This window comes from Gigantopelta aegis, chromosome 6 (genome assembly GCF_016097555.1).
Source record: "Gigantopelta aegis isolate Gae_Host chromosome 6, Gae_host_genome, whole genome shotgun sequence".
NCBI classification, from domain to species: domain Eukaryota; kingdom Metazoa; phylum Mollusca; class Gastropoda; order Neomphalida; family Peltospiridae; genus Gigantopelta; species Gigantopelta aegis.
Genome location: NC_054704.1, coordinates 32,318,168 through 32,333,450, shown reverse-complemented (window position 1 = coordinate 32,333,450; position 15,283 = coordinate 32,318,168). Strand labels below are relative to the sequence as shown.

General features: G+C 33.1%; 1 protein-coding gene across 1 annotated transcript; it reads left to right on the top strand.

The window, feature by feature from the left end:
* The first annotated feature begins 724 nt into the window (after positions 1 to 724).
* LOC121374872 (peptidyl-prolyl cis-trans isomerase E-like) lies at positions 725 to 12,692 on the top strand. The gene is made up of 12 exons (XM_041501983.1): positions 725 to 781; positions 1,728 to 1,826; positions 2,325 to 2,368; positions 3,135 to 3,161; positions 3,424 to 3,505; positions 6,583 to 6,716; positions 7,344 to 7,470; positions 8,116 to 8,195; positions 8,679 to 8,784; positions 9,103 to 9,178; positions 11,215 to 11,281; positions 11,968 to 12,692. Exons 1-12 carry the CDS (start codon positions 745 to 747, stop codon positions 12,034 to 12,036), a joined length of 948 nt encoding a protein of 315 aa, XP_041357917.1. The 5' UTR covers positions 725 to 744; the 3' UTR covers positions 12,037 to 12,692.
* The last annotated feature ends 2,591 nt before the right edge of the window (positions 12,693 to 15,283 follow it).

Sequence of the window (15,283 nt, the reverse complement as noted above, 5' to 3'; positions counted from 1 at the left end):
CTATGTTGGATGAGCTTTTTACATAGGCTGGCATCCCTCTGTCTCTCAGTCTGTCTGTCTCTATCTCTCTGTTTGTCTGTCTCTATCAGTCTGTATGTCTCTATCTCTCAGTCTGTCTATATCAGTCTGTCTGTCTCTATCAGTATGTCTGTCTCTATCTATCTGTCTGTCTCTCTTTCATCTCTCTCTCCCTCCATCCCTCTCTCTCTCTCTCTCCTCTCTCTCTCTCTCTCTCTCTCTCTCTCTCTCTCTCTCTCTCTCTCTCTCTCTCTCCTAACACTCAACTCTGTCTCTCTCTCTCCTGAGAACTGATATGTAGTAATATATTAAAAAAAACATATATTTGTTGTGAATTATTTTCTGCAACATCACAACATAACTATGTTGATGTAATGCTAGGGCTATTGTGATTTAGCACTATCTTCATAATTTTTAAAAGCACACCTACCATACTTATCCCGCTATGATCGTATTACCCTTCACATTTTTACTTTTCTAACATACATTTTTATTACAACCCAAATGTCAGGAAAGTGCATCTCCAAGTATAGCATTTCAAAACAAAAATGTCCCAGGTGAGGCATACCATGACTACCCATCCCTCCACTGTGGGATCTATAAGTACCTGCATAATAAAATATGTTAAATTTTAAATGCTGTTGATGATGGTGGAGGTGGAAAAACATCGAGGGAATAAAAGCCGAGGCTCTACCAAATGGAGGAAATTACAAAACAACATTCAGCATGGCGTCAACAACGAGCAAACGTGTTGTTTACGTTGGTTTGTAGCTGTTTTATCGGTCACTTCTTTATTAATTATTGTGTATTTATGTTGTAAAAATATTTTATATATTGTGTATCAGACGAAGTAAGTTGATAAAGGTATTAATTAGACTAACTACTGTAAATGGCACGGTAAAGTTTCAAGTTGGGCTCGACCGTAGTCACGTTAGTGTTACTGTTAGTTCATCAAGATTAACCTCGAATGCAAGTGCAAGCACAAGCCAAGGTTATTTGGAGTAACGCATTGGCATGAGTTCGACCCTTTCAGTGGTTAAGGTTAGTGTTAGGGTTAGTCTTTAGAGCTTTGTTATAGAGGAGTGCTGTTCAAACTCTTTGCAACGCATTATGATTATCATTGGACGATTATCATTATGCCTGTAGCGAGCTCTGAACGGTTCAGAGCAATTTTGCTCGGAGTGGAATTGCGGTCAGAATAGCGACTACCATCACGTTTTCCCACCCTAATTGTGTATTGTGATCTATTTTTCGAGCTTATGGAGACCAAGAAATACTTACTTTGAAACGATCTTCACTTTGAATTAAAGAAAAAAAGTCTGACTGTGTGGGGTTTTTTAAAACACATGGTTATTGTTATCTGCCCGTATTGGAGGAAAATAAAACTTTGATTAGTCTTGTATGAGGAAAAGGATCGGTGAAGTCATTTCTAAAAGTTTTGCTACGCCATTTTCTGTCTTCTGATGTGAACAAGCGGGTGTCGGATAGATTACTATGCGACACCACAGACATAATAGTAATAATACAAAATATTCAATTAGCATAATAGCGATCTCGTTGGCTAAAACATTTTTGTTATGACTAATAAAAATCTCATTTGGCTAATGTTTTGGCTACATGTATTTTTGATCCAGGATGAACACTGTTTGGTAATACACCATTAAAACAAGAAATATAAATTTTATTATGTCATTTACTTTTTTTTTCAGGTGGCCTAGCTGAGGAAGTTGATGACAAGATTATTCAAGAAGCTTTTATCCCATTTGGAGAATTGGTTGATATAAACATTCCACTGGATTATGAAACAGGTATTAGAGATGGCAAATCAGGGGTGGATGCAGAAAATCTTCCTTTTTGTTTAAACATATTATAAAATCTATTTTAAAATACTATATATTGTACAGAGAAGCCTTCACATAGGCTATGCCTGTTGTAAAATGTGAAGTGTACGGTGCAGTAAATTGTTTAAACTATGAGATTAAGACTAGTAACAATAAATGTAATCTTTCTACTGCACTATATATAATTGATAGTGCATGTTACTAGTTTCTTCGGGATGCTTCTAAAGCATGTAACGAGCCTTATTCTATTTTGTAATGGAATGAACTGAATAAGAATTGTGTTAGATATGTATATCATGTAGTTAGGCTCCTGTTTCATTCTAAGCTTGTCTATACTTTACATAACTGGATTCATTACTTTGGGTATTTTATTTGAGTTATAAAATTAAGCTACTAATAATTATGATGAGTAATTAATTATTATATGGTGATTATAGTGAAATATTTGTATCTGATGTTTTACAGAAAAACACAGAGGCTTTGCATTTATTGAGTTTGAATTGGCTGAGGTAAGATAAATTTTTGTGCTAACTTATAGTATTGGATTTTTTTTTTAGATGTACAAACTTTTTATTATTTTATTTAGGTTGGCATTACAAATTGTTAAAAAAAAACTTTTAGCTCACCCTGTCCATTGCCAAATTAGCCAGTTGCTATTTTTTATATAAAGTAGCTATAATATTCAGTCTTTGGTTAAAATACTTCATAAATTAACCACATTTTATTAACTTTTAAAGGGACATTCCTGAGTTTGCTGCATTGTAAGATGTTTCCGACTAATAAAATAGTTCTACGATTAAACTTACATATTAAATATATTTTCTTGTTTAGAATATCAGTGTCTGTATATTCAATATGTTTCTGGTCGTCTTAATATTTGAAAGAAGCCCAAACTGGATTTTGTCTTCAAATAATTTCGTACATACGAAAAAATAATATTTTAGGAAATAAAATGAAATTTAACCTAGTACAAATATTAGAACAATCAGAAACACGTTTAATATTAGAACGATCAGAAACACGTTTAATATACAGCTACTAATATTTATGCAGAAAAATATATTTGATACGTAATTATAATCGTTAAAAAGTCTCCGTTAGTCAATAACATCTTTAAAATTGCAGCAAACTCAGGAATGTCCCTTTAAGGAAATACTCTACATATCTGAAAATTGGATAAACCGATATTTGACCCAGTGTCAGCCCTGTAACTGATCCTGCTTAAATTTGTTTCAATGTGATATTTTTCAAACACTTTCTTTTGTTTTTTTACAGGATGCAGCTGCAGCTATTGACAATATGGTAGGAACCTTTATAGTGTTACCTATAACTAACACAGAGTTAGGTTCAGATAGCTCATTCTGCCTTGGATTTTTATTGGATTTATTGTTCTTTTTATGAGATACAAACCAGCTGTATAATTTTCTAAGATTTAAAACTTTTTTATTCAAAGGTAGACATTTTTCCTAAATAATCATATTGATATACTTACCTTTGTTTGGCTGATCTGTCGTTAAACATTCATTCATTTATTGGTTCACATTTTTCCTTTTAATTATTTCAGAATGACTCTGAACTTTTTGGAAGGACTATTCGTGTGAATTTAGCTAAACCCATGAAAATGAAGGAAGGAGCATCAAGAGCAGGTTCGATAAGCATTAACAATAATATCTTGTTACCTTTGTAAAACTTTGTGATCGCTTTGTTTAGTGATATGTGGGACATTCTTATATTGACTTTTGTGTAATGATTTATGCATATTCAGAGCTTCTAGATTATGGTAGCCCCACTCCCATGGCTAGTGATATTCAATGTTGAGCTAGTAAATAACTACTATTGCTATGCCTGATGGCTAGTGAAAACCATTTGTCAAATGTTGCAGTTAAGTCTATTTTGTAAATCTGAATATCCTTCCCTCTCCCCAAACCCCCAATGTTAGTGTTTTTAAGCTCTATCTCCCTCTTTAGGTGACATATCTGATTATTACAGTAACTATTATTTAGTAAAATTGTATTAACTTAGAGTAGGGCTAGTAAATTTTTAAAATCACTGATCCCATGGCTAGTGGATTTAAACAAAATTCTAGAAGCCCTGCATATTATTACAGGTTGAAAAAGATTTGTATTAGACATGTTACAATTGTTACACGACAGGACCATATATATTCCAAGGCTAGCTTTGGGTGATCAGAATATTTCACCAAATTGTATAAAAAATTTAAAACCTATAGTTATTTTCCAACAAAATATCAATCAATATATAATTTTTTTCCTCCAAATTAAAATAACATTTGTCAAATTTTTTCTTAAAGTTATTTAAACTTAAAGTGGCAAAATGAGCCCTGTGTTCTGTTTAAAGTCATAATGAACTCAAAGGTCTTGTATTTAAAGGTGGATTTACAGAGTGCAAACCTTCAGTATAGTCACCTAGGCATAGATGGCAAGCTACAAGATTTATAGCATGTTTCACATATCGCCTGGGTAACCAAAGTAAAGTTTAAGAGTAGTTTGTTGAATCGGTTATTTAGGCCCGTAAGTAGCTGGGTCCATAACCTTGTACTGGTGGGTTCAGCCAGGGTAATTACATATGTCATAGAGCGGCACACATTTTGCTTCAGAAAAAGATTGTTGGATGACTTCATTGTTGTGTCAGGGTGGGACATAGGCAACTTGTAAAGCGTTTGCTTGATGCACAGTCAGTCTAGGATCAATCCCAGTAGATGGACCCATTGGGCTATTTCTCGTTCCAGCCAGTGCTCTACAACTGGTGTAACAAAGGCCGTGGTATGTACTATCCTGTCTGTGGAATGGTGCATATAAAAGATCCCTTGCTGCTAATCGAAAAGAGTAGCCCATGAAGTAGTGACAGCAGATTTCCTCTCGCAGTATCTGTGTGGTCCTTTACCATATATTCGATCCCATATAACCGTAAATAAAATGTGTTGATTGCATCAGTAAATAAAACATTTCCTCCTCCTTCATTGTTGTGTCAGCCATGATATGTGCTATCCTGTCTGTGGGATGGTGCATGTAAAATATCCCTTGCTACTAATGGGAAACTGTAGCAGGTTTCCTCTTTAATTATTTGTCAAAATTACCAAATGTTTGACATCCAATAGCCGATGATTAATTAATCAATGTGCTCTAGTGGTGTTGTTAAACACAAACAAATAATTGTTATGTCATGTACTGTAGTGGTAGTTTTATTTTGTATTGATCAGTATGGTTTTATTCTGTGTTGATCAGTCTGGTTTTATTCTGTGTTGAACAGTGTGGTTTTATTCTGTATTGATCAATATGGTTTTATTCTGTATTGATCAGTGTGGTTTTATTCTGTATTGATCAGTGTGGTTTTATTCTGTATTGATCAATATGGTTTTATTCTGTATTGATCAATGTGGTTTTATTCTGTGTTGATCAGTGTGGTTTTATTCTACGTTGATCAGTGTGGTTTTATTCAGGATTGATCAGTTTGGTTTTATTCTGTGTTGATCAGTGTGGTTTTATTCTGTGTTGATCAGTGTGGTTTTATTCTGTATTGATCAATGTGGTTTTATTATGTGTTGATCAGTGTGTTTTTATTCTGTATTGATCAATGTGGTTTTATTCTGTATTGATCAGTGTGGTTTTATTCTGTATTGATCAATGTGGTTTTATTCTGTATTGATCAGTGTGGTTTTATTCTGTACTGAACAATATGGTTTTATTCTGTATTGATCAGTGTGGTTTTATTCTGTATTGATCAGTGTGGTTTTATTCTGTTTTGAACAGTATGGTTTTACTCTGTATTGATCAGTGTGGTTTCATTCTGTATTGATCAGTGTGGTTTTATTCTACATTGATCAGTGTGGTTTTATTCTGTATTGATCAATGTGGTTTTATTTTGTGTTGATCAGTGTGGTTTTATTCTGTATTGAACAATATGGTTTTATTCTGGATTGATCAGTGTGGTTTTATTCTACGTTGATCTGTGTGGTTTTATTCTACGTTGATCAGAGTGGTTTTATTCTGTATTGATCAGTGTGGGGGGTTTTCTGTATTGATCAGTGTGGTTTTATTCTGTATTGATCAGTGTTTTTTTTCTGTATTGATCAGTGTGGTTATATTCTGTATTGATCAGTTTGGTTTTATTCTGTATTGATCAGTGTGGTTTTATTCTGTATTGATCAGTGTGGTTTTTTCTGTATTGATCAGTGTGGTTTTATTCTGTATTGATCAGTGTGGGGGGTTTTCTGTATTGATCAGTGTGGGGGGTTTTCTGTATTGATCAGTGTGGTTTTATTCTGTATTGATCAGTGTTTTTTTTTCTGTATTGATCAATGTGGTTATATTCTGTATTGATCAGTTTGGTTTTATTCTGTATTGATCAGTGTGGTTTTATTCTGTATTGATCAGTGTGGGTTTTTTTCTGTATTGATCAGTGTGGTTTTATTCTGTATTGATCATTGTGGTTTTTTCTGTATTGATCAGTGTGGTTTTATTCTGTATTGATCAGTGTGTTTTTTTCTGTATTGATCAGTGTGGTTTTTTTCTGTATTGATCAGTGTGGTTTTATTCTGTATTGATCAGTGTGGGTTTTTTTCTGTATTGATCAGTGTGGGTTTTTTTCTGTATTGATCAGTGTGGGATTTTTTCTGTATTGATCAGTGTGGTTTTATTCTGTATTGATCAGTGTGGGGTTTTTTCTGTATTGATCAGTGTGGGATTTTTTCTGTATTGAACAGTGTGGGCTGAGGACTCGTGGTTACAGAAGCATGCCGGTGAAACACTCAACAACAAGGACACAGAAGAAGAAGAAGAAGGAGGAGATGGGGATGGGGAACAAGGCACTAAAAGATCAGCTGAAGAAACAGATGAGGTGAAATGTGGTTCACTCCATGTTGGTTTTATATCAGACTCTGTACAAAAAACTCATTTCAGGGCTAGCTCTGGGTGTGTAAAACAATTTGCCTAATTATCTATTAAATGCTAAAAATTGAACAAACCCACCATTATTTTGAACAAAATATCAATTATTACATGAAATGTTTTCACCAAATTAAAATAAAATTTGCCAATTGTGTTTAAAATTTACAATATTTGCGAATTTGGCAAGTGCCAGAGCTAGTCCTGCATTTCTTGTTACTTTGATTTATAGTAAGAGTGAAACAATGACTTTAGATATGGAAATACATATAAATCCATACACTGCCTCTATAGATATCATGGTTTTCTTTTAGCATCATAAAGAACTGGAAATGTGGGGACCAAAGAATGTGTCAGTTTACACAATACTATATTTAATTATTTTTTATTTACTAACTACCAATTTGTTATTACAAATTTAATCCTCAGAGATGCCAGTTTAGAAAATAGTTTCTTTTTATTTTATAAAATTTGTTAAAATATTACGAGTTTGCTTGTTTTTGTCATACAAAAGATGTAGAAATTTGAACTTTAGCTCAAAGATGGCCTGTTTATGATCAGTCTGTTTTATTTATTTCAGTCATCACAGCCTGTAGTAAAGAAATCACGTGAAAATCCTCAGGTGTATTTTGATATTACGATTGGTGGTCGTCAGACAGGGAGAATAGTCATTGAACTGAAGGCAGACGTCGTACCGAAAACTGCAGGTTTAAATTAACATCATATTATTGTTATATTGTTTGCTGCATTCTTTTACTACATTTGTTATCTCTATTTATAATGCATGTTTTCAGTACTACAGCTGGTTGTTAATTATTGTTGTAGAAGTACTTTTGATATTGTTAAAGCAATTTACATAAGTGCTTCTTTACTCAGATTGATAATTATCTTTGTGTCATTACTAATAAGGGCACAGAACAAAATTGGTTAGTTAGAGAAATAAGTTTTTGATGAAATATCTATCAGTCTTGCTTGTCCTCTTAAAAACAATTGACTATGAAGTCAGCGATGCTTTTATAATGATCCCATTAAATATACTTTATTTAAATGTATGCAAATTTTAGTAGATAGTATTATGAACAGTTTCTTATATTTATGTGGTTCTGATGACATATAACCGTAATTAAAATGTGTTGTGTGTGTGTTGTTAAATAAAACATTCTTTCCTTCAAGTGGGTTTTAAAAAATATTTATCTTTTTCGTCATTTGGTCACTGTAAAGAGATATCACAAGCAATGGTTGTCCATATAATAATTCATAATTGTCTGTGTTTTACAAAAGATATGTATCTTGACAAATATATTACAAGAGTATCTGATGTAATACTTCAAATATGTTTCTTTTTTCCTTAGAAAATTTCCGATGTTTGTGTACTCACGAGAAAGGCTTTGGCTACAAGGGCAGCACATTCCACAGAATTATTCCCTCTTTTGTATCCTTTAATCTAGTGTACCATGTTACTACTACCAGTCCAAACATTGTTTAATATGCTTATACAAGATATAAAAGAAGATAGTAACATTATACTTGTAAAAGTCATTTATGAAATTTTGACTTTTTTTAATGGTAACTCTTTCAACTAAAGTCATACCTTAGGGTGACTAGTTTCTTTAATGGTAACTCTTTCAACTAAAGTCATACCTTAGGGTGACTAGTTTCTTTCTGGATGTTTTAACTAATCGTAATCTTTTAACACAAATTTGAGGGACAATATTTTTTAATATTACTATTTTATTCACGAAAATGTATTGAACTAATTTTTATATCTTTTATGTGTAGTACATAAGTTTATGCTCATCCTTGTTGATGTAGGCAATACATTTATTGCAGTGTACAGTTCTGGCAAAGCACCACAACTGTTTAATGTTCATAATATATGTCTATTTGATTCCTTGTAAACCTTAACAGTGCATAGATGTGTCAAGGAGGAGATTTTACAAATCATAATGGTACTGGAGGAAAATCCATATATGGAAAAAAGTTTGAAGATGAAAACTTTGTCCTGAAACATACATCACCAGGTAATTATTATTTTTTTTCTTCATTAAATGTGTAATTGACTTTATGCCGAAAAGTATCAAGAATGATTTCAAAGCATTAATTAGTCTCAGAAATTCAATAAACTACTTTCAGTCATAGTGATTATTAGATTTTTAAAACTTTGAGGTGATGTAATTATTTATCGACATTAAATGCATTAAAATATAAAGTTCTTACATATACGAAAGACTTGGAATTACATCCATTATGATATAGAAAATGAACATTGTGATTTCCTTTTTTTTCCTTTTTGGGGATTTTTGTTAGAAGTTTAAGTCTTTCATGTTGTTGTTTTTCAGGTACTTTATCCATGGCAAATTCAGGGCCCAACACGAATGGATCACAGTTTTTCCTTACTACAGAGAAAACAGACTGGTATGTTGGTAATCTTTAATTAAACTGGTAATTATTGTGTGTGTCCATGTTTACTACAGAGAAAACAGACTGGTATGTTGGTAACCTTTAATTAAACTGGTAATTATTGTGTGTGTCCGTGTTGACTTTCATCTTGACAATGTTATTGCAATCTGACCAGAGACATTGTCACTTCATATCTAATCTAACCCTAAAGTGTTTTGATATATTTCTATTTGGATAGTCTCCCCATTCAACCAGTGATCTTAGCGAGCTTAACCAAAAGCGAATACTGGTTTGCCTGGCCTTAAATGTAAAAATAATCTATAGCCGCATAAGCAGTAAAGGTGTCTTTTAACTAAAATATTTGTTTAAACAGGACATCAGTGGTTGCAAAATGAAGTACTAGAAGGCGTTGGAACTGTCGGAGTAGGAGTTGGGGGAGGGGGGCTATCAAGAGCTACAGACACTCAGTAACGGGGGGGGGGGGGGGGGGGGGGGAGAGGGGGCTCTATGGGCCGGAGTCGGTTACCCCACAAGTGTGCAATGTAGTCCACTAGTAATGCATATAGTTGGTGAAATTGTTGGCCCAAGATTGGAACAAGTATGACTCACATTTCTATCCTTGAATGTGATTGGTCAGTGCAGGAATAAGCGATATCCAACTGTTACAAGCGTTCCATGTACATGGTGTTCTAGATTTTTTTTTTTTTTTTTAATTCACTTGCCATAGGACCAGTGGATTTGAAAATTTACTGGTCATGGTGAAAAATTCACTTGCCCAATTTTAACTGTTTATAAAACACAAAACCCCATTAAATTGAAATAACTAACTTTTTAATATACATTTTGCATACTAAGATTATGTTAAATCAATTTGTCAATTTACACATAACACAACATGCTCATTGTGCATATTTTATGGTATGTTTAGAAAAACATGCAAACAATTGTCATCAGTTTAGAATAAAGTTACTTATTAATATTTAAAAATATTTGTTTCCAATAATACCACCTAAGTTAAAAAAACTATCCATGTTACCTATTAGAACAATTAATAGCATTAAAAACAAATTAATATTTTATCACTTATAAATGTGTATATATATATATATATATATATATATATATATATTTATTTACTTATAAATGGCAATTCCTCCCCCACCCACCCCAAAAAAATAAATAATAATAATAATAAATAAATAAAAAACTCAAAAAGAAACAAGAACCTTTATTAGCATAAACTGTACATGTGTTATAGGTTAAGACATACAATTCTACCCCACACATCAAATTAGTAATTTTTCAATGTAGATACTTTGTTAAATTTATCTATTCCATGATATTGTGTATTTAATTTTATATATATATATATATATATATTATTTATTTTTTTTGCAATTTATTTGATATTTTATAAATTAAATTAATAATTTCTACTTTTAAAGTTTTGCAAACGTAAATGGTGGCTTGCAACCTTTAAACTAATAAAATACTGGTTACCGTTTGGCACTCTATTAATATTAGTATCAAAGGAACAACTATTTGGATTCCAGTGCAAGAAAAACAACAAAATGGCAGCGATACGATGAACTTTTGTTTTTTTCAATGTTTACATTTTATAACTTGAATAAAGTTACATCGGTAGGTATATTGATGTCGTGGATGAGTCAAAGATTACTGGTGATCAACTATTTGTCAGTAAAATATTGCATGTGACAGCAAATCGAAAAAAGTGGCTTTTAGGTGTTTCTTTTGTTTTCGTACGATAGTATGTGTTCAAGAAAATATGAACTGGAGTCTGAGCAACTGTGGTGAAAATAGACGTTGGAAATGAGGGTAGTAAACGTCGCATGCGACGCCTTGTTTTGCAATCGCTGGACATACCATGGCTTTTGATACATCAATTACAGAACACCCTATGTGTGTTTTTGTTGATATAAACACACAAATTCATATAATTTTAGCCAGCAAGATGAGAAATTTATGACAGTAACACCATGCACAAGCTAATTTTAATTACAACACTTAATTTCCAAATGCTTCGATTTCAGGTTAGATGGCAAGCATGTTGTTTTTGGCCGTGTCACAGAAGGGATGGATGTGGTGAGGAAAATGGAGGTTGGTACCTGTTTTCGCTTTGTAAACTTATGACAGACATGTTATAAATAAAACAATGACTTTTATTATCAATTTAATTAAAAATGTATTTATTACTTTGCAATATTCATTACTGCATGAAGTAAAATTTTACATTTGTTCGGTTTTTGTCCAGTAGTACCCGATTATATAGAGAATACTACATGAGTGGCTGTTATATACCAGTTAGATACGAGTTGTTTTAAAACGTATCTAACAAGCAAAAGTGAGTTGGATACGTTTTTAAACTAGTTGTAAGATAAGTGGTATCTAACGGACATAAATGTTGTATTCTATTTTTTACATATCCCCAAAAACCGATTTTAAAATAAATTTAAATGCCTTTTCTAACGCAAACCTATTTATGGCCCTTGTGCTTATAGTTAACTTGTACATAACAGACAAGACAATTTCAGATCAACTTGTACGTCACAGAGTGACCCGATTCAATCATTATTTTTTTCATTGGATGGTATGACATTGATGACGTTATTGCATATATATGTGTTAACAACCATGTGTTATCAAAAATAACAAGTGATGTTTTCACCAACAGGTGTGTAAGAAATTAAAATAAAGGTAGAGCCATATTTTTATTATACTAGCAACAATAATCACCGTGTTAAAATTTACATATTAATTTTTTTTTATTATTTACTTCTTTGCAGACTTGTGGAAGTAAGGGTGGAGAACCAACCAATAAAGTCGCCATAGCTAATTGTGGAGAGTTTGTTTAGCAGTGACTTCAGGTGTGGAATGTGTACAAATACATTATGAATGGAATCAACGTAAGCACACTAAATGACATGTAGCATTGTGGTCAACATAATTCAGTTTGTCGTCAAAGACATTAATAACTGTCAAGAGGACAGAATGGCTTGTGCTACTTTACATAAAGTAAAATGCCAACAGTTTTTACCAAATTACTTTAGGGTAAGAATAAAAGTTCATTTTTAATGGATGGATGGATGGTTCTTCCTTTAGAAGTGGTGGTGACTCGGTCATTATTCTTCCTGAAGGAAATACTAGTTGTACCTTACAAAAGTAATGTTGGTCAACAGTTTGAGTGGACGTCACAAACACGACACGACTAGCCGTCTGCTGTAGTAAGTAGTTGCAGTGGGTAGCAGCTAAAGTGTTTCTTCATTTACAAATGGAACAGCGATTAACGGAAACATTTTAATCAGTGATAAAGGGAAAATTTCTTTTAGTGTTTTCCCCATCTTCATTTCTGGAGCAGCAGTTAATTGTGTGAACAAAAATATAACATAAAAACAGATGTTATACCAAACTGCTGAAGAGTATTCTGCTCAAACTTCTTTGAAAAAGTCTGTTTACATATGTGTTGTGTAATTGTGAAACTTTTAATTAAAAAAAAACGTATACCAAACAAGAAATGCATTTCTTTTGATGTTTAGTACACTTAACATCATGTTTCAATTTTTTTTTTTAATTTTTTAAAGGGACACACCCTAGTTACGGTTAGTTGTTAACCATTACGGCGTTTTTTTTCGCTATTAAACCCATTTTTTCACAAATAAAATTGCACTTTATTTACCGTTTATTATTTAGAATATACATTTCCATTCACCTGAAGTGTTTTTTGGTAATCCTGGTTTTTGTAATACCACAAAATGCATTTTTCGTATTTCTTAAAAACGGACGCACATTTGAGAAAAAAACTTTGAGCAGACAAGGTCTAATCTATTTTTAGATGGGATATTTCCATTTCAATGTCACAGACGTTGGTATACCACGTGATCATTATCATTTTGGTTTGGTTTGTTTTCTCGTGCACGGTTCGCGCAATCAACATCCGATTTGTTGTTCATTTGTGAGATTTTTCTTCACAGTTCGTGAACATTTTCAGTAACAATAAAGTTCAGACAAGTAAGTGTCTCAATACAAAACGTTACAAACCCTTAAAACCAATAATTTTGCTACGTCTTACGATATCTGGAGAGGGGATACAACCAGGACAGAACAGTTGGAACATGTCCAGGAGAGGTGAAAAGAACGCACCCCAAGTCTGTGCGAACTCTGTGAAATTTGTCGTGACGTAGGCATTGTTGTGCTTGAGCAACATCTACCGGTGATATCAGAATACTAACTTTCAAAATTATTTCAAGCAACTGGGACATGGGGATTCCCATGGTATTTATCGATATAAAACCTGCTTTTTCACTCCATTTGATAAAAACGTGATCTAAGTGTGTTACAGGTTTGTAGATTAACCAAATTATACTTTATTTTCGCTGGATGGAACTAGGGTGTGCGGCTTTAATACATGATCTACATGTATAGTTTGATACTAGTGGTATCATTAAATTAAGTATATGAAGCTTAATGGATCATCAAATGTTTTATTGTACCAAGTATCATTATTACGTTCTGTCCCACAATTCAACTTGGAAATCATACTTTCTAGCTGTTATAGGCAAGACATATATGATGTTCAATTCATTATAATGGAGTAGGATATACCGGTAGGTCACTGGCAGAGCACTTGCTGAAGGTTTGATGGATCATAGGATCAATCATTCACAATGGACTGTTCACCCCCCCCCCCCCCCCAGCCCAACCAATGATCCACAACTGGTACATCGATATAGGGAAGTGCATATAAAATAGCCCTAGCTGCTTTTGTGGTAGGATTAACCTAAGTGGCATCTCCCTCTCTCTCCCCCCCCCCCCCCCCCCCAAGTGTATGTTAGACACCAAATAGCCAGAGTTTATGTTAATAAAGAAATATTCATTTCTTTCCTTCATTTAAACATGTGTGCATTACAGATGAGATATTGTGAAGCTTTTTGTTGAATATGTTTTGATTCAGTGAGTGAAGTCTGCAATTTGTGTTGTATTTTACGTTATACCAACGTGTGGATTATATGTAGCTCTGGCTGAACAATGATCTGCAGGTTAAATGGCCATTTCTGTCGCTGGTCCACAAGGAGATAATTTATTAGTGTGTGGAAAACAATCAATGGTCCTCAACTAGTATATTTAAGGACATGTTATTTTGTAGATTATGGTAGCTTCACTCCCATGGCTAGTGAAATTCACTGTTGGGTTTGTAAATAACTATTATTGCTATGCCAGATGGCTAGTGAAATTTTGTGGATATGAATATCCTGCCCTCTGCCCAAATGTTAGTGTTTTTAAGCTCTCTCTCTCTTCAGGTGACATCCATACAATTTTTACTTTTATTTAGTAAAATTGTATCAACTTAAAGTAAATTAGGGCTAGAGAATTTTAAAAATCACTGATCCCATGGCTAATGGATTTTACAGACTTTCGTTTTTGACAGGCCCAAGCGCTATCACGCCCGTGAACCCCCGTCAACTCAATCCGACAGGCGTGAAATAACGTGCCCCTAAATTGAACAAATCACGCTTGTATTTTTATTTATTTTTGAACTCCATTTGCCATTTTAATTGTTTATTGAATCCAATCCACAATGCCACAAACCTTTCCATTCTGTTCACAATGAACTTCCTAGAATACCTTTTATAAATTGAAACAAGATTGGTTGGTTATCTTTACACTGAGCCAATCAGATCTCGTCAGTTTTGTTGTTTAATTTCGTACAATGCAGGTAACATCGCAAAATATATTTTACATTGTCGTTGTTTTGATCACGTACAGAAAACATAATATGGTAGGTGTGTTGTCCAATAGTTTTTTTCTTTTCTTAAGTTGCTATAATTCATGTTAATAGTATAATAAATGACATGTTAACTACGCGTACAGTACACCGATAAAGTTAATCCTGTTTGTAAAAATATATATTTATAAAAGATGTATTTGGGTAGAAAACAATAGCTGTTGACATTTTCTCTGTTATGACATCATTATTTTTTTAAATAGAGAATTTGCAGGTACATAACATGTATATTATGATATGATATATGTGATAACCCTGTGCCATGTGGTTGTTACACTTTTACATTCAGTTCACAGGTTTGTGTCCATGGAGAAATATGA